The 19,915-nt window shown below is 40.4% G+C and overlaps 2 protein-coding genes across 2 annotated transcripts in view; both read left to right on the forward strand.

The window, feature by feature from the left end:
- The first annotated feature begins 322 nt into the window (after positions 1-322).
- LOC104942845 (dynamin-3-like) lies at positions 323-15,487 on the forward strand. Its single transcript, XM_010768144.1, has 11 exons — positions 323-469; positions 1,044-1,130; positions 2,132-2,202; positions 2,396-2,450; positions 3,955-4,068; positions 8,163-8,272; positions 10,078-10,192; positions 11,096-11,260; positions 11,712-11,944; positions 12,588-12,761; positions 13,903-15,487. The coding sequence occupies exons 1-11, from the start codon at positions 353-355 to the stop codon at positions 13,943-13,945; spliced, it is 1,284 nt and encodes a 427-aa protein (XP_010766446.1). The 5' UTR covers positions 323-352; the 3' UTR covers positions 13,946-15,487.
- A 1,518-nt stretch (positions 15,488-17,005) lies between these two features.
- The window catches only part of LOC104942846 (proline-, glutamic acid- and leucine-rich protein 1-like), a gene marked incomplete at its 3' end in the record, with an annotated part of 7,499 nt that continues 4,589 nt past the window's right edge, over positions 17,006-19,915 (forward strand). The window contains exon 1 of the mRNA XM_010768146.1: positions 17,006-17,258. Within this exon, the coding sequence (XP_010766448.1) occupies positions 17,214-17,258 (45 nt within the window). The remainder of the gene's footprint in view (positions 17,259-19,915) is intronic.

Consider the following 19,915-nt stretch of genomic DNA (forward strand, 5'->3'; position numbering starts at 1 on the left):
CTCTGGACCCCGGTGCGTTGTACCGGCTGCACCGTCAATAGTTACGCCACTGGCTCAGCAGTGGTTAGTCACCAAAACCAAAATAATAGCCACCCAAGCTAAAAAGCATTTGACATTTAAAGAAAACACCAAATTTAAGCATGAATTCCGTACAAATACAATAGCAGGTCCAATATCTATGCCTGGTTCTTGACACAACAAATTACAAATGTTTGCATTGAACCATTCTTTTACTTAGAAATGGACTGTATAGAGTACACAACCAAAATAAAGATTCACATAATTTCATCACAATTGTACCTGTTTTCCCTCCCTTTTTGTGTGTTTCAGGACTGGACTCTTCACCCCAGACATGGCGTTTGAGGCCATTGTGAAGAAACAGGTCATGCAGCTGAAGGGGCCCTGCGTCAAGTGTGTGGACATGGTCATCCAGGAACTGATTAACACCGTGCGCCAGTGCTCCAACAAGGTAACTCACTAGTCTGCTTTATTTTCGGCATCGATGCAAATGTATATTTCTGCCATTGGGTTCTGAAAACAGTGCAATGCCCCACAATCACACTAAAGATAAACGTACTGCAATAAAAACAGCCTGCATGACTTGTTGCTTTGACATTTGGAAAATGAAAAAATAAAAGTTGTCAAAAACCCAATTCAGCAGCAACGACCAACGCTTACAAACACAAATATTGATATATTTAGCTGACATACAAACCATGAAACGCATGGATATAATTGCCACCAGAATGACTTAGTTAAACTGCTCACGTGAACATAAATCATAGACGGAGTGCACAATCTGAACCACGTTGCTTTGAGACAAGTTCCAGAGTTGAGATCTTTTATGGGAATTAGGCAGGAAACAAAGAAGGAATTAAGGAAGAAAGGGTAGTTGATAGAGGATGGACAAATGAAAGAAACAGCAATGGAAAGATGAGCTCACATTTGAAAAATTCAGTTTTTTCGAAGTGTTTTATAATTTGTTCCACATTCCTCATTTTATGGAGTGAGTCATTTTAAGCTGTAAAATGTTTTTTTTTCAGCTGGAATGCTTCCCCATGCTGCAAGAGGAAACTGAGAGGATTGTGACTACTCATATTCGAGACAGAGAGGGTCGGGCCAAGGATCAGGTAACATCATTAGTTGGTAATAACGGCCATAGATATTTGTTTACAAGGGAATGTCTGTGAAATGAATGCCAAGTAAACAGTTTCATATTAATATCTGTCATTGTATCCATACAAAACACATACTGTATGAGTAAAGCTTTGGTCTTTATGATAAAAATGAGGCTACAAGCAGCATTTTGTTAGCTTAGCTTAGCTCAAATACTGGAAACGTGGAAAACCAACATAGCAAGAGCTTTTAAGCTAACGTACTCACACATTATGTCTTGTTTGTTAAATCTTTATAAAAAGTCAAGTGTGAAAATAAAAAGTTGTGGTTTGATGTGCCAGACAATTTAGCTGTTTTCCCCTGCCTTGAGTCTTAATACTAGGCTAAGCTAAACAGCTGCTAGCTAGGCTCCACAACAGCAATGTTTTTTATGCTCTGGGAAATTGAAATAGTTAGTTACACATTTAAGTGTTTATTTTACTGATTTGTGTCTGTAGATTTCTACTTAATTTACCCATTTAGAATTAAATAACATCTTGTTTTCAAATGTAAACATTCACTTTTAGAAAACTTCTAAGCTAGTGAAACAATCTTGGAAACAATATTGCCTTTATGTTAGTAATCAACTGGTTACGTTTAATGATGATATCTCTTATTTACAATTGTTGATTGTATAAGCCTATTGGTTTTCTCAAAATTCGTTTTTTAGTCAAAAGAATTGACAGTAATAGTATTAGTATAATTAATATTAATCGAGTGATTTTATGTAATATCTGAAATTCCCTCTTTAAAAACCTTTGACTGTTATATGTCTACAAAATGAAACGATTTTGAAAAACATTTTGAATCCTGTTCTGAAAAGTTATGCAAATTAGCAAATATTTAATAAGATGAGTATCAATTTTCTATGCCATCTCTTTGAAAGAAAGGGAATAGGAGTATTGAGGAAAACATCAAAGGACTGTATTTCTATAAAAATGACCTATTTCATGTTTAATATTTTGTGTTGTTACAGGTTCTGCTGCTGATAGACATCCAGCTCTCATACATCAACACTAACCACGAAGACTTCATTGGCTTTGCTAAGTAAAGACTCCATCTATCTGTTAGCATAGCTCCACCATGATAGATTATTTATGAATAAACATGTCAGGCTGCTTAGAACAAATGTTTTGAAGATCCACTTAACCCTGTCATGTTTTTTTCTCCTCTTCATTCACCTCTCCCTCCCCTTCATCCACCCGTCCTCTCCCTCTGTGTTGTTGTTTGACCTCCACAGTGCGCAGCAGAGGACTAGTCAGAGTAATAAGAGCCAGAGTTCGGCTGTAAATCAGGTGAGCATCTGTCACGTCTCATACGACACACACAAACAGCGGAAGGTCAATGGAGTAAATGCACACCTACACAGCAGCAGGATGGCTACTGAAGAGAAAATACAACAAATGAAAGATCTGATCCTTTCATTTTAGTTAATCTTCACACACATTTTATGTTATGTACATTATACATAGCCTTATGTTCTATTATATTTTATTATTATTTGATATGTTGCATCGTGTATTTTGCTTAGAGGCACCAGTTTGTTTGTTTGGTCTTATGATTTGGGTTCTATTACTTTATGCCACCATCATCACTGGTGTTGTTGTTGAGACATTTCCCTTTGTTTGAACTCCCTTCCTGTGTCATCAAGGTGCCACTTTGCATTTCATCCCCATCCCTTAGTGAGAATCTCAGCTGCCCTGTTATGGGTGTCTGTTGGTGAGTATCACTCATTGTGGGTTATGGTTTTGCAATGTCATTTTGTGCCTGCAGTAACACTTCTGCCCATTGTGTGGTGTTCTCCGGCACCATGAACAAAAAAAGAGTCCGTTTTTCTCACTCTGGACGGGTTCAAGAAAGGCAAATTGGCTGTGTTAGCTACTTCTGGGCAGAGGCGTTTTTCTTTTAATTGCAGTAGAAAAGTTGCTTTTTTTCCCTAAAATCCCCAACATTCCTTCCTGTTGCAGGCCTCCTCTCCTCCCGCATCAGGCCTGATTGTAAGAGTTTCCTCTCTAAACGTTTACTCTCTAACACCCCCTCCACCCACCAGCGTCCGCAGACTACAAGGGGTTGCCAACCACAAATAGAAATCAAAAATGTCCTTGGTTTGGCTGTTAAATAATCATCTCTAAATCTGAAAAAGTGTTCTTTTAGTAACCAGGCACAAAACAGACCTCTTTTGTTGGCCAAAGACAGTAAGGCTTTGTAATGATTTGGGTAACCTCCTTAGTGAGTCTTAGGCGGTGCGAGACTGACAGTGATCTAACCTAATAATCACTTGGCACAGTGCCTGTTTGTATAGGGCTTGTGGGGTTAATACCCAGTTGTCACACACACACTTTATTGTGTGCTTGAAGCACTTAACACAATGATCACTTAACTAGCTAACACTGGGCTCTGCTTGTGGCATTGTGGACACACAGTTCCTTGAATGAGACTGCACTGGCACACAGTCACATGCTAGGTCACAAACACACACCTAACCCCAACCTTCACACACATTTCATCGCAATTCATGCTTTGTTTTACCTGCACTGATGCATCTGGGCTAGCTCTAGCCATGATATGTTGTTTGGAGTTGATTTTTTAAAAGGCGAGTGAGTTGTTTTATCAGATTTATTAGGGAATATAATCAAAACAATGAGCTGAAAGACACTAGAACGCTTTGAAGTTCCACTTCAACTTTACAAAGCATTTTATTGATTTTAAGCTCATTGTTTTCCAGTTATTATGGATGAAGAGCTCCTGTCATTTTTACTTTGGAGCAATTTCTGACTTTTGACCTTGCCCTCCCCTCAGGTCATTCGCAAAGGCTGGCTGACCATCAACAACATCAGCATCATGAAGGGAGGAGCCAAGGAGTACTGGTTTGTGCTGACTGCCGAGAGCCTCTCCTGGTTCAAGGATGATGAGGTGAGTTTAAGCTTTAAAGAAAAGAGACTAAAAATAAAAAGACACTTAAATGTTTAATGTCTTTGAACTCATTTTTTATTTTTTCAAGGGTATTTGAGCAACAGAAGAGACAGATATTTCCTCTCTGGAGTCAGAGGGTGTAATATTTAATATTATTGATATTGAACACCTTAATTTTAAGATCAGGATGATGAGCCAATGAGATTTGGTCAGAATAAACTGATGTTCTATGGAAGAAGATTAGGGCTGAACGTGAACACTTTATTTGAGATCTGTGTTAATTGTCAGAATTTTGACGATAAAGTCAAAATTTGAAGATTTACAACGAAGACAGAAAATAAATAATGTAAAATACCAATACTTAAGACATACAGTACACTAAAACATTACAGGGAGGATTTGGGCAGAAAATAATAAATGAATGAAAAGAAACGTAACCCACATACAAGAAAACACAATCAAAGCAAAACAAAAGAAATGTGGAATGAATTGTTTATCATGCTTTCATCTTTTAATCCATCTGGTCTCTGACTTTAAACTCAGATTGAAAATACATTTTCCAGAAGTGACCCTAATCCTCCTCTGTAGTGGCCAGATGTTGTGCAGAATGGAGTCAGAAATGAACAATGAATTGATGAATAACACAGATCTGATGTTGAGGTTTTTTTTAAAGCAGAATTGTATTATTTTATTTTCATTATCATTGATAATACATCATTATATCTCACAACGCCATGCTGGTTTTGGAGAGAAGCACACTGGTTGCAGCTTTTGGTCAGTTCTTTAGGGCTCTTTGGCGGGCTGATGTCTATCTGCCTGTCTGTGCCTGCTGTACAGGTTGGAGGATATTCTGCACAGCAAGTGTAGATAGGCAGACACACTGCAACTCCTTCAGCCTGCTGCTGCTGCTGCTGCTGCTGCTGCTGCTGCTGCTGCATTGTTAACCTTGTTGAGGGTGCAGGTCCAAGAGAGATGCAATTTGGGAGAAAGGAGAAACTGATAGAGACAATCCAGTATCGATTGTTAGTCCACTTTAATATTTTCTAATTTCACTTATGAAGAGTTTTGATTCTTGTTTTCACTCCTTCCCATTCATCCTTCTCTTTGTCTCTGAGCTTGCCTTCCTTTTCTCTCTCTTTCTTCCCTCCCCACCTCTTTCCGCTGGGAGTTCAGGCATTCGCTTCTTCTCTGCACATGTGGAACAGTCCCAATCCCGAGCAAACGCTCACCCAAAATATATGAACACATGCTCAGCCCTCAGACGGCACCCAGGGGCCGCACAGCGCCGCGTGCACAGATTGTCATTCGATACGTTAGTGTGGTAATGTAGGAAATTATAGCCTGCGCTGGCTTCGCCTCGTATATTTCAGTTTTTACACCCCGTGAACTTTCTATAGTCACATGCACGTGTGAAAGTCCACGGCCCACCTATGCCAGAGCCAGCGGCCCACCGAAGGGAGCGGCCCACCGGGAAAAGTCCCGAATCTCCCGATGGCCAATCCGATTCTGCTCACACACACACACAACTGAAACCAAAATCATTTACAGACATATGTAAAAGTCTCTCATACACACACACACACACACACACACACACACACACACACACACACACACACACACACACACACACACACACACACACACACACACACACTCACTGTGTCTGTCTCTGTCACGCACACACTCTCTCCCCCTCCCAACCCTCTCTCACACACACACACAAACACACTCTCCCTCCTCCTTCCTCTGCTCTAGCACACACACACACACACACACACACACACACACACACACACACACACACACACACACCGACACCCTCCTTCTTCACTTGGTGTGGTTTGGAAGTGCTTGCATTCTTGGCGACAAAATTACACATTTCTAATCTAAAAATGTCGACAGAGAAACCCCTTTATTCAAAATCAATATCCCTTGATTCTGTTTCTGACCTTCAACTTCATACGCAGCTATCACTTCAAGGTGCTGAGTCACTGTTTGGCTCTTTATAATGGGTAGTATTCAACAGTCCGCTATTTGACTTTTACTACTTTAACCACAAAGCAACAATAAAAAAGCTCACCTAAATGGACGAACACATCCTGTCTGTACATACTCTTTGTGCATATCCGTCTGCAAACACTTTCCCTCACAGCTTTTTTGCAGTTATTTGACCCCACAGCAATATAAATGTCCCTTTGCCTTAAAGTCTTTCCAACTCCATTTTGGCCACCCACTGAAATAAACTCACTGAAGGTGTCTGACTGTATTTTCAAACTCCTCTTTGATTGATTGGCCCTGGTTCCTTTTGGCCTGCGCTGGATGCTTCGCAGCCAAACACTCGCTCCTCCCTCCCCCCCTTCTAGTGGACCACATCTTCATCAGAGCACCAGGCTAGCAGCCTGCAAACGTACTCATTCATGCTATAAATTATGAGAGCTCGCCATTTTGTGCATCTAAACATCTTACAATTCTGAGGGGTTTTTTTCACAGCAAGTTATCAAATCGGCAGTTAGTGTTGAAAATGGTGATGTATGTTTATTCCAAGAACAGAAGTGAAAAGGAAGTGTTAGAATGAACAAAATACAGATGAATATAGTACATATATTAGCAGAAAGGGAAGGATTAAATAAAAAAATCACACACATCTCGGAGATCTGAAATGCCATCAGAGAGACAGAAGAGGGTCCGTGCCCAGTCTAACCAATGTGCAGACTACTGTACACCAGTATGATAATGAACAGGTAGTCTGAACACTGGGTAGACGGAGCCGGAGCTCAGAGCCGGGCCCTGAGCGCTGCGTTCTGCCGGTCCAGATGCTGCCGTGCGGCTCTGCCCTCCCTTCGCCCCCGCTCCATTTTGGCAGGTCCTTTCGGCACAAACCCCTCAAAATGTGCCTCATCCGCGTCTCCCAAAACTGTTTAGGTGTCTTGGCCATGTTTGTTGGTTTTGGTAGACCTTTTTAAGCCCGGAGTCCCCTCGCGGTCCGTTTGGGTCACGCCGGCCATGAAGAGTATCCAGCCTTGACGTGGCACATTCGCTCAGACGACCGGGACAGACTGGCTGCACGTTCAGGGAGGGGATATTTCAAAAAAGAGGGAAAGAGAGAGATGGTGGGGGTGAGAAAAGGAGAGGAAGAGGGAGGGGACCCGTGTGACCATATATGGGCCGCGGTGACCCCTCGGGGAATACAACACAAGAAGAGTCTGCAGAGTTTTCCTGTCTTTCCTTCTTCTCATCCTCTTTAATCCTTACCTGCGACCATCTTCACGGACCTTCGGACCAGATGGGGGGCTTTCTTCTGCAAACCTTTGTGCAAATCCACTTTAGCGTTGCTTCTTCTCATCGCTCTCTCCTCCTCCTCCTTCACCCGCCGACTCTTTAACTTCTCCCTCCTTCCCTGGTTCTCTGTGTGCCGTTAAGCACTACCAGATGTTGAGTTTTAACGCCAGGCTGTCATTTAATCTCTCTCCCTCCTTCTCCTTAAAAAAAATCCGGCAGGAAGTGGGCCCCTCTGGAATGGAAAGAAAAAATATTGAGAAAATATAGAGGGGGGAGGGATAAAAGAAAAAAGACAGGGAGAGTTTAAAAAGATGGAGGCTAGGATGAAGTTAAAAACGTCTTAAAGTGTCCGTCAATGAACACATGTGTCATAGCCGTGCTTGAGCTTCTACCTCTGAGGTTGTGTTTGAGTGCCGGACCCCCAACCGCCGGACTTATCCCCATTACCCCCCCGACTTACTCGCTTTACTTAGGCTTTAGCTGCCAGCGTTCCCCCGGCAAAACGCGCCGTGAAGAACGACTGCATCTTGACCCACACTGTAATGACTTCCACATGTGCTCTCCTTCTCCCTTTTTTCTTTCTCTATCCTCCCCCCTCTCCCCCTTTCCCTACCTCCCACTCACATGTTCTCCCCCATTCCTTCTCCCTCCTGTCACCCCCTTTCTCTCTGCTCCCCTCCCTCTTTAAAAACCCCATTTCACCTTTCTCGTACGGCCACATTTTGTTGCACAAGAATCCATGGAAAACAACAAAATTGCATTAGTCATAAGAAGCGCTCACGATCCATACCGCCTGTTCTTCTCATTTGCAGGAGAAGGAGAAGAAGTACATGCTCCCTCTGGACAACCTGAAGGTCCGCGATGTGGAGAAGAGTTTCTTGTCCAGCAAGCACATATTCTGTATTTTCAACACGGAGTCCAGGTCAGCAGATCTTTCATTTCTGCACATAAAACCAGATTCCTTACAGCAATCACATGCAGTAGATGGAGTTAGAGAATACAGGGCCTGTGTGCTGCTGCGGCTGAAATATGTTTTAGATGTGTTTTGTACAGTATGCTTGCATGCACGTATGCAGGCTGGGAGAAGGTGAAACTATGTCTAAAAGATCTACAGCTTAGTTTATGAAGTTTGTCATTTGCATTTGTTTACAAAAGCAAACATTTTACAGTGATTTACTGCAACAGATAATAATACAAACTTGAAGGTCTTAAAGGTGGGGTAGGTAAGTTTGAGAAACCGTTTCGAGATACACTTTTTGTTATATTGCATGGAATGCTCTTAACATCCCGATAGCAATGAATATTTTAAGTGCTTTGACAAAAAATCCATAAAAAATGTAATCTGTGGAAGCCGTGGCGCTGTAAAAAGCACGACCAATCATCTGAGCCGGCCCGGCTAAAATAACTGGATGGCCTACCTGCCTGTCAGCCTTCCATCTGTGCACAAACTTATCTCGTGCCCTCATTGGTCATGTGCACGTTCGTGTGTGTTGGAGGAGGGGCTCTGTAAGGAAGTGACAGATTTTTTCCGGTTGTGTATTTTCAAATTCTAGCGCACTCGAGCTGGTTTCTCCAACTTACATACCCCACCTTTAACGTGGTAATAGTAGGTTGATAATAGTTATTAATTCAAGGAAAATGTAGGCATTAACAAACAGGGAACTTTAATGATAACACATTTTATTCATTTGTAATAATCACAGTAAAGTGAGGTAAAAGATGAAATGTTTCATGGAGGTTAGCTTCACCTAAATTCCACATGCACAAAACAAAAGAAAAAGAGATTCATACATATTCTCCCCTGCTGGAGATAATCAGAAGATTTTTCTATTTTATTTAAGCAATGAAATATTTAACTGTTATGACAAAATCTTAGTTTCACTTACATTCCAGAATCACAATTTAGAATTGAAATATACGTAAAATAAATGGAGACAAGCTACTAAACTAATTACAGGATTAAAAGCTAATTCATACATTAAACAAATGATAATGAGCTAAATTAGTACTTTACACAATTTAGACGATTAAAGTCTATACACTTGTTCACAGAATATAAATCCACTTTTAGAAAAAGGAACTCTTTAGAATGACTATCCCACTCAAGTGTTTCTCTGAACAGAAACAATGTTCCCACTTTGTGCTGCAAAAGCATGGAAAGAGTTTCCAGAAGATGCAGTGCAGGCTCTTCGGTTTTTAAAAATAGATTGGTTAAATGATGGTCAACCAATGATATTTTGGAAATGTGATAGCTGGTCTTTGATTATTTGTGGATTACAACATGTGGTGTGGAGATCTCTAGAACCAGTAACATATTCAATAAATGAAACGTATGAAAAAAAGCCAGGCCAGGACTGTAACCTATACATAACACGGTGAATCTGTATAAAAAGTCTGGATCAGGCCTGGACTCTGAGTAATCGGTGCAGAACGCTCTGTAAAAAGTTTGATGGTAATTCACTTTCTTCTTGGCTGAAGACCTAAGAAAGGGTTAAACAACAAAATACCCCAAATGGAAGGAAGCACATAACCTAATACTGTCAATACTTCCAGATGTCTGAGTTTCTATGCTGTTGTTGAACACTTCAACAACAGGGAACATTGTCCACATGTTTTCTAAAAAGATAATCATTCAAAGGGTAGTTAGTGTTGGTTATTAATATTTAATCATATGCACACACATGTGGTCTAAAATGGATGCATGTTCTCCTGTGTCATGGTGCTCAGGAATGTTTACAAGGACAATCGCACCCTGGAGCTGGCCTGTGACTCACAGGAGGACGTGGACAGCTGGAAATCCTCTCTCCTACGTGCCGGGGTCTATCCTGAGAAAGTCATGGCGGTTAGCAAACTCTTTAATTCTCTGATCAATGGCTCCTTTACCCACTGGGTTACACATTCCTACCTTTAGTTTCCATCTTTCTGTCTAGAGTGGGGATTAACTGTATGTATGTTAGGAGGCCGACCAGGAAGTTAACATCGGGAGGGTTCACTCGACAATAATCAATGCCATGGTTCCATTAGTATTTGGAGTATTTCAGAATATTCCAGATATTTTGACACACATTTATTACTTACACATTTTGTTGAGCAGGATAATCGACACATATTAACACAACTCAGTTGAAGAGTGAATGCAATCACAAGAAGTAAAAATGCTAACATTAGCCTATAAACAAACGACATGGCGGTCTCATGGCTGTGTGTCACCACCGCTAAGCTAAAGGTCGCTAATTTCCGGTGTGGTGGATAAGTAGTTTATTTAGCCACTTGTTTGCAACCGCTAGCTAGACATTCACATGTGGTATGTTTACTGACGTATTCTATGTCGTTGAACAAAACATGAGAATCTAGTAAGTTTGTATTAACCGCAGGCCTTTTTACAGGCATCGAAGACCCGTTAAAAAAGAACGTTGACTTTGAGACAAGGGAAGCGGAAGTGGCAAAATGCTAACTCTTTCCTGAGCTTTAGGACCACTCTTTTCTTAATATATTCATATTTACGGTATTTACCTGTTCTTATTTAAATACATTTAGAACTCTTTCTATATTTATTTATTTTGTAGGGAAATACTGAGAATAAATACATTACATTTACATTTAAGATTTCATTTCAGAAAGAAGCCCTCTGTATCAAATAGTGATTGATACTATTAACCGACGTGTTTTGTAAACGTATGGCCCTCTTTTCTCATTTAGTTCTCTTTCATTGTTTGAAAAGTCCCTCTCCTTTCTCCCTCTGCAGGTTGAGAGTGAGACCACCGCAGCCACGGAGAACTTCTCCATGGACCCTCAGCTGGAGCGTAAAGTGGAAACCATTCGTAACCTGGTGGACTCCTACATGGCTATTGTTAACAAGTGCATCCGGGACCTCATGCCCAAAACCATCATGCATCTCATGATCAACAATGTGAGAAAAGATTACTCAGAAGTTCATTTCTATAGGACGTGTAGACATATTTCCTTTGCTGTTACTGTATAAAGGCAACACGCTACAGCCAACAACTAAACATTTTCGTGTACCGGCCCATTTTCTGAGATTTGTATACTTCGTAAACAATCCATTTAGGGGTGTATTTTATTAAGCCTATTTGCTTTTGTAGATCCTAAATTGTATTATTTTACAATCAACTCAACTGTTAAATGGTAACATTTTATATTTGGTAATAAAACCAATTCTGATTATTAGTTAAAAGATATAACCTGTAATTACTTCTCTCTAAATATAACACTGTCATTAATGATCCCAATAGTAAAGTGTTAACCTTTGATTAGGAAAATGCCATTAGAAGGCATATGCTTTATTTCTTCTATTTAACTATTTGAATACATCTCCCTGCACCGCCTCCTCCTGCCTCCAGGTGAAGGACTTCATCAACGCGGAGCTGCTGGCCCAGCTGTACTCTGCCGGGGACCAGAACACCTTGATGGACGAGTCCCAGGAGCAGGCCCAGAGGAGGGACGAGGTGCTGAGGACCCACCAGGCCCTAAAGGAGGCCCTGGCCATCATCGGGGACATCTCCACCACCACCTTCACCGTCCCCATGCCTCCGCCTGTTGATAACTCCTGGGTGGGAGGAGCAGGGGGTCGCAGGTAAAGTGACTTTAGTTAAACTGATGACATTATGTGCTCTTTCTTTCCTGAACACAATTCATGGACATCTCCTTACGTGTATATATATATATATATCCAAAATATATATATATATATCAATATGAAAATGACCTTAATATATTTTACGCTAAAGACACATAGACAAGCATTAATATTTTTTAAGTTAAAGTATCATCTAATGATATATGGACATGATCTCAATCATTTTTGCACTAAAGACTAATCGTATGATATATATAGGCACAACCTGGATTTTCTTTACGTTAAATACTTATGGAACAATATTTTAACATGACCTTAATCATCTTGCTGACTTAATTGCCGACATGATGCCAGCGTAACAAGCAGAGTTTTCCCTCACATTCGAGGACTTGGGCTAGGTCTGTGACAACCATTTGTCAAGGGTTGAATATTTGAAATCATTGTTAAATGAGCCTGTGACTCCATTTAATTTAATTTTGTTGGTACATTTTATTTACAATTATTCATCAAGGGTCTACATTTCTATGTTATCATTATAACAGTGGTCTTAAAATGACATTGCAGTTATTTCTGGAACAATAAGTTGTCCAACAAAATGAGTTATATTGCCATGCCTTCCTTTATCCTTTCCTTTCAGCAGGTCTCCTCCATCCAGCCCCACCTCCTCCAGGAGGATGTCTTCAGGCCAGCGCCCGGCTCCAAGAGGGGCCCCGCCACCACCAAACCGCCCAGGACCCCTGGGGCCCTTCAACAACACTGCTGAGAGCCCCCAGGCTCCCAGCCGCCCTAACAGGGCCCCTCCTAGCATCCCCAGGTAAACAAAGCCTTCACATAACTATTTGTCAGGATGACATCATGCTCTAACATACCTGATTGCTCTCTAAGTTGTGTAACAGTATGGTTAACATTGAACTCAAAATTATACAATTGGTTTGTCTTTTCAAGTATTGAAAGAAATGCTCAACATAAAAGCCTTTTTCGCAGAACACATTTTTACTTGTTGCAGAAGGATAAGAACAGGTGCAACTAATTAAAAGAACGACGGCTGAATTCAAATTAGCTGTTTTGATTTCAGGTTCCATCGTTAGTAACACCTGTGCTTTTCCTACTATGACAAGTCATACTGTGTGTTGTGATGAAGACCTGTTGTGTCTCAATATGAATACTTCTATACTTCAATGTGTTATTTTGATTGCTAAAGTGTGTCCCAAAGCAAATCTATTGCGAAATGCTGTGCACTATAAGTACGTGGATGGGGCATTCAAAACAGTTAAACAGATGCGTGTGGAATGCTGGAAATGTATTGCACTCGACAATCACCATCTTGGCTACGTAACCAAAGATCTTGATTGCTCTGGTGAACAAAGCACTATTGAAAATAACGTATACATGTGTTTTTTTTTCACAATTTATTAAACGTACCACTATACTGCTGTCCATAAGAAATGACCACAAACAACAACGTTAATAGCTAGCTAGCTAACAGTGCAAATGTCACTTCCATCAAGTAGCAGTGTGCAATTGAATAAAACAATATATGGTCAAAATTCACTCACTGTTCAAGTTTCCCCAGTATACTTAATGCACCATCGTTTGGAAAGTTTTTCCCTGAGTCGCTCTTCCCTGCCATTTCTAGTCTCTATAAGCTAAGCTAACAGGCATTTGGCGGTAGCTTCAGTAGCATGCAGACGTAGCAGTGGTGTCGATATTCTCATCTAACTGCTCATTTTTAGTATCTACAATCTTCACACTGATCATCTGGACTCTGTGTCAGAGACATTAGTACAATTTGCACTCTGAAACGTAGCAGTTCCTACATTTGTGTGAAGACTAATCTCGTCTCCTTTCTTGTCTCCTTTTGTCTTCCTTACTTTTTTCTTCTCATTCCTCTTTCGACTTCTCTTATCTGTCCGGTTCTCTCACACTTTTCCATTATCAATCACTCTCTACCCAAGCCGGCGGCCCCCTCCATCTCCTACAAGACAAGCCCCACCATAAACATCTAAATGGGTTCCTCATACACTTATCTCCTCCCCTCATCCACTCCATCCTCTTCCTCCTTCTATTAGCCATGGCTCTGCCGACCTGGTCCCTCCTTTAGTGCAGACACTGACGTCTTTGACCCCTTTGACCCTCAATTTCCTGCCAGGTGACGATGTCCATATATCTATGTACAGTATGGTACTTGTCTTGTGGTGTATGTGTATGCGCGCTTGTTGCTCGCCTGTGGCCCAGGTTTGCTTAGCAGATCCACTACCCGGTATCAGTCCCTGGAAACCCCCCCCCCATTCTCCCCTCACAATCCCCCACTTGCTGCTTCTACATGACAATACGCTCAGCAGTCGTACTGCCCTACTCATTCCAAAATGCAGCATGGCACATGAGCTGCTTTTATTGCATGGGAGTGTGTGTATGTAGAGTGTGTGTGCGTGCGTTTCGTGTGTGTGTATACGGGGCAGGGACTAATTTGCCTATATGTAGGCTCGGGTATGATTTAGTATTGTATTAATTTATTGTATAACGCCCCACCCTTCAGTGTTAATTATCAGCTCAATGTTCTCTTAGGAACAGAAGGTAGTGTGTGTGCGTGTTTGTGCGCGAGTAATCCTGTGTATGAGTGTGTGTGAGGATGCATGTGCTGTCCGTCTGCACGTTCGTTGGCGTTTCAGTTGTATTCGTTCTCATGGTCAAAGCTGTTAAATGACGAATCATAAATGTAATGTTGGACTTTTGTGAGTTGTTCCTGTGTTGTAGTAGCAGCCATACATACATAGCAAGGCTGAGGAGCACCTTCAGTATTCTCTATATGGAAACAGCCTCAATAATGCATTTAACCTCGTCATAGGTGTCAACCTGTGCTGTATCAATGGTGAAGTTGTGACCCCTGCAGCCTTAAGCTCAGATTCAGACACTGACTCGTGGGGAGGAAAAACGAACGAACATGCATTTACATGTTACAATTTAGCCTTATTCTCAGGTTTGAAACATGCAACTCCATGCCCATCACAAACTAGCACTCTTTCTCTTTCCTCAAATCTTCTAGCCTCTCTTATTTCCTTTTCTCTCACAGCCATCGAAAGCCAGTCAGCGTCTCAATCCGAGCTTAAGGTGGTGTTGTGCTTCTCTGTCAGTTTGTTATTGTGTATGTGGGCCTAAACTGTGTTCTGATGTAAATAGGTAATGATAAGGAGATACTGTACCTGTGGACTATTAAGACCTCATCAAGGATCCTAGCGCTTTAATCGTTCTCTCTGTCTCTACTCACTAAATGCTCTCTTCTCTCGAATTTAGACTGCCTTACCGGCATGAAATAAAATTCTATATTGCCAAAGCTAAATGTAGAAAGAGAATTGGATAGTTGAAAAAAAGAAGAAGAAGAAGAAGAAGAATCTGCAGAAGACCAACATCGAAACGGTTCCAGTTGTAGAGAGTGTGATGGCTTTGTTTAGCAGAGGGCATAATGGTAAACTGGAGAATGCATCAGTTGTTCTTTTCTGTGTCTCTGTATCGCTCCTCAATAAACTTCTTCCTCATAATGTCTCACTTTGTCAAAGGGGCCTTTATTGTTGAAGCCACTAGGATTTATATTCAGGTAGACAAGGGTGAAGCAAAAATAATAACTTACTCAAAACAATACGCTATGTCTTGCTTGCTTAATCATTGATACAAAAATAAAATGAATGTATGTTTATAAAAGACAAATAGTCATTTTTAAGCATTCAGGATTTTTGTATTTTAAAAAAGCTATTTGTAACATTTTACAAATCCACAAATCTGGATGATTCAATATTCCGTAGCTCTGACAGAACCATTTCTGACACATTTCACTTTTGAAATGTTAAAAATAAATTGAGAGAAGTTGCATTGCAATTGCAGCAATGCATTTGTTGTGTGTCTCTAATACATCTAAAGTAAACATCTTTACCGTAGGTTTCCGAAAAACAACTAAGAGTAATAATGACGGCTTCAATTTCATTTGATAGGATTATATTTTAGCCATAATTTTCATTGCGGCGAGGCAGTACTGCACACCTTGACAGCAAGTAAGTATTTATCTTTATTCCTGCTTTAGAAACCAAATGAAATCAAAACCAATGCATGCGATGATGGCTTTCTTGCTCACTTGTTTGACTTTTGTGCATACTGCAAATTGTGGGAGAAAAAATACAAGAAATGGGATTACTGAGGAATAAATTCATATATTACTGCTAGCCACGTGATGGCAGCAGAGGCCCAGTTGAATCAAATCTGTCATGTGACATTATTTTTTGTTGCACATACATAGAGTTTTAATTTGCATCGAGCTAGATCAGAAATAAAACAGGAACTCCAGGGATGGATTTAACAACGGATGGCATGTTAGATGATGATAAGGTGTATGTTCTAAATGTCCAAATGTGTTTTGTCCCTTGCCCTCACTAAGGGGGTTTCACATCAGTTTTTTTTTATGTGTAGATAGCTCCCTCTATTGACCTCAACATGCACGTGCATTATTGTCTCTAATCGGGTTTGGAGTTTGGAGCCTGCTGTACATCATGTAGCCTACTGTACAATTTCAGTTAAGCAAAGTGGCCGAATAAGAGAACATGACGATACTTTTTATTGCAGGTTAATAGGTTGACAAAAAGATATACATATATATTGCAATATGCTTTGATTTGCACATTATGGGTCGTTTTGAACAATATTTACACATTTAAATAGTGCTAATTAACATCCTCTAACTTGATGCCACCGATTTCTCCACCGTTCAGGTAGGACTGCTCCTGCGTTATCCACCCACGAAATACCATATTACGGTGTCTCATGTATCAATGGTATTTATAATATTGTGAGGTCTTTTTTGTCATCATGAGCTATCATTTTCACAATTATGATATCATTTAAATGCAGGAACGCTTCCTATAACCGTCCAAGTGTCCAACCGTCAAGTGTTGGCAGTGTTACGATTAGCACCACCCACTCGGGGCAACTGGTTCCATCGAAACGAGCGCTCCCAAACACACGCTCAGTTTGAACTGCGCAACTGCCCCTCTACTTTTTCATTGGACGGTTACACAGCAGGTTGTGTGCGTGGGCGACAGCGGCTAGCATCACATTCACACTTCACCCGTGAAAACAACCCCCATCAGCTAAGTTAACAGGAAACAACGGGTGCATTTGGCTTGTAAAAGTCCTCATAAGGGCGAAAAGGATAAACCGCGTTTTGTTAGTACGGTAAGGATGTCTGTCCCGGCAGGAGAGGGATGAAGATGACACCAATGTTATGGCGAGTTGTGTCAGTGTGGCTATGTGTAGCTGTGGTCTGTTGGTAAGTTGACTTAATATTCCCTATTTTCTCAAAATATGATAACCACAAGGTTAACCATACAAAGTAACATACTGCCAGACAAACGTGAGGGTTACATTTGCTACAGCGCATTATGTTAGCCAGCTAGCTAGCATTAACAGGGTGTTGTGATGTGGCACCTGGCTAACTCTTCACTTGTTGTCAGTGTACGAGTTAGCTTGAGTTACTGAATGACTAGCTAGCCTGTTAGCTAGGCTTAAAAGCTATTTGACGTAGTAACCATCCACCTTAAGTCATTGTGGCTGATTAAACATCGTTAGTAACATACGTTGTATCAGCTGCTAAAGTCTGTATCTCCTTTTAAGCACAGGTATTTGGTGAAGACTTGACCTAGACAACAGTACGCAATGTGTTAGACACACACTGCTGAGTCAATTGCTGATGCTTCCCACGACCCATCCTGTCACAGAGCTAACGTTAGCCTCAGATTTGCTCTTGACAGGATTACTGGCCTGTCACGTCAGTCCTTCTGAAAGCTGGAGGTTGTTAGGTCTATGTAATTCTGACAGAACACAGTAAAGCCAGCTGAGAGGGAGCTTATGGAGGAGGATTGTTGGCTGTAGCCATGATGTAAGAGGATAGTAACACAACACTTTAGATAGAGAGAGAAGGGAGGGGTATGATGTAATATGGTATTAACATCTATGTTAATGTTGACCTGACCTACTTTCACAAGCACTGCTTTGGCTTTCATTCCAGAGTGAAGCTGTGAGTTAGAAAAGCTTGTTATGGCATCCAGTCACATGTAAACATTTTTGAATATCTGGAATTGCGTCAGTTCATAGATTTTGTTGCATTTTTTAAGTTCTCAGACATGTCATAGCAGGCATAGCACAGGTGTAAATAACTACTGACATGATGAACAGCTGTAGTATTCAGTTCAGGTTTAGCAGGCTGTTATTATGCAGGCTGGAACTAGAATAACTCTAATGTCAGACAAGGACGTATGCTTTGTATAGAACCCCTTAAAAATGTTTTTCCATAATATAAAAAATGTATGCATATTATTATTATTATTATTATTACACATTTTTAAATCCTTCCAATATTTGAAAATCAAATTGCACTTGCAATATAAGTAAAAAATAATTTGTATTTTTCCCAAATTGTGCAGCCTTCTGCTAAAAATATTTGCTCATATTTTTTGTGGAACTATCTGAATTTGGCCAACATCGGAAGAAATGAATCACGATGAATGACTTTATCACAATACAAAGTTTTTGTACTACCCATATAGCTGAATCTCTTCAGTGAATGAAGTCACCATAATGATAATCACCATTTGTGTGATTTCATATCATTGAATCAATCTTATCAGATTATTATAATTGGAGTAATCAATGATGCATCAGGCCACGCAGCATTAATGTTATGACATTTGAGACTCACAGGTCAACTGTCAGTCAGAGGTGTGTCTCGGGACAAAATTGATGGCAGTGGACACATAAACCTCATCTTTGCCCTTGTGATATTTATTTATTGTATATGTTGCATAGTGAGCAGTCCATATGTTCAATCCAATCTGCTCTGTAAAACATTGTCTTTAAGTATTGCAAAGGGTCTGCTATCAACACTACTAAGGCTGTAACTATCATTTCATTGTCTCTTGATCTGCCAACTATTAGATCAATACTAAATTAATCTTTTGGTCTATAAAATGTAAAAAAGTAAAGAAATGTCCATTCTAATTTCTTTTTGTGAATAGTGATATCTTTAATCTCATGATTTTTCAGGCCAAACATATTTAGTTTAAAGGTCCCATGTCATGGCCATTTCTACTGATCATAATTCCATTGTTGAGGTCTACTAGAATAGATTTACATCAGTGGTTCTCAAACTTTTTCTGTCATTCCCCATTTTGAACAGGTGGGCCTTTTCAAGCCCCACCTGTTCCTCATCGCTCCAATAAAATGGTAGGCCAAACTTAAAATTATCAAATTTATCGTTCTATAACAGGGGTCCAACCTTTTTTAGGATGAGAGCTACTTTCAAAAAATAAAACAAGTCGGGAGCTACTTTTACTCCTCTTTTTTTTGTTTTTTGCAGTGTATATATTTAGCACATTTTAACATTATTATATGCTTACCTTTAAACTTTGTGTGCTGTTTGGGTCTGTGGGACCCGTTTTCAGTGTTTACTAAAAGAAAATGTATGCAATTTATTTTATTTAACCTGCTTTATTTGGGGGTGGACTTCACATACTCTAGGGGGGTCCGGGGGCATGCACCCCCGGGCAGATTTGTTTTTAAATGTTGAAGTGAAATGCATCAATCTGGTGCACTTTGAGCACAACATGAATTTATGGACACAGATCTCAGCACTCAGATGAAAGGGAGCTGTGTACTTTTCAATAATCCAAACATCTTTAGAATATGATCACAACCAATAACAAATAATTTAAAGTTGTTTATTCTTATCTTATGTTACCTAGTTAGCATTCTATCTTTTCATTTATGCATATTTTACTAATCACTCCCCTTTTAAAGTGTCACGGTTAAACTCCTTAGTGGCGAGTTGCTGCTCCACTGTGTGTGTGTGTGTGTGTGTGTGTGTGTGTGTGTGTGTGTGTGTGTGTGTGTGTGTGTGTGTGTGTGTGTGTGTGTGTGTGTGTGTGTGTG

This window comes from Notothenia coriiceps, unplaced genomic scaffold, assembly GCF_000735185.1.
Source record: "Notothenia coriiceps isolate Sejong01 unplaced genomic scaffold, NC01 NC01_scaffold00005260, whole genome shotgun sequence".
NCBI classification, from domain to species: Eukaryota; Metazoa; Chordata; class Actinopteri; order Perciformes; family Nototheniidae; genus Notothenia; species Notothenia coriiceps.

Excerpts from the sequence above, each read along its gene's own strand:
- LOC104942845 (XM_010768144.1), top strand. The coding sequence starts at position 353 with ATGGCGTTTGAGGCCATTGTGAAGAAACAGGTCATGCAGCTGAAGGGG. Across the intron at positions 4,069-8,162 it reads CCTGGTTCAAGGATGATGAG|GAGAAGGAGAAGAAGTACAT; the intron begins GTGAGTTTAAGC and ends TCTCATTTGCAG. Across the intron at positions 11,945-12,587 it reads GGAGGAGCAGGGGGTCGCAG|GTCTCCTCCATCCAGCCCCA; the intron begins GTAAAGTGACTT and ends TCCTTTCAGCAG.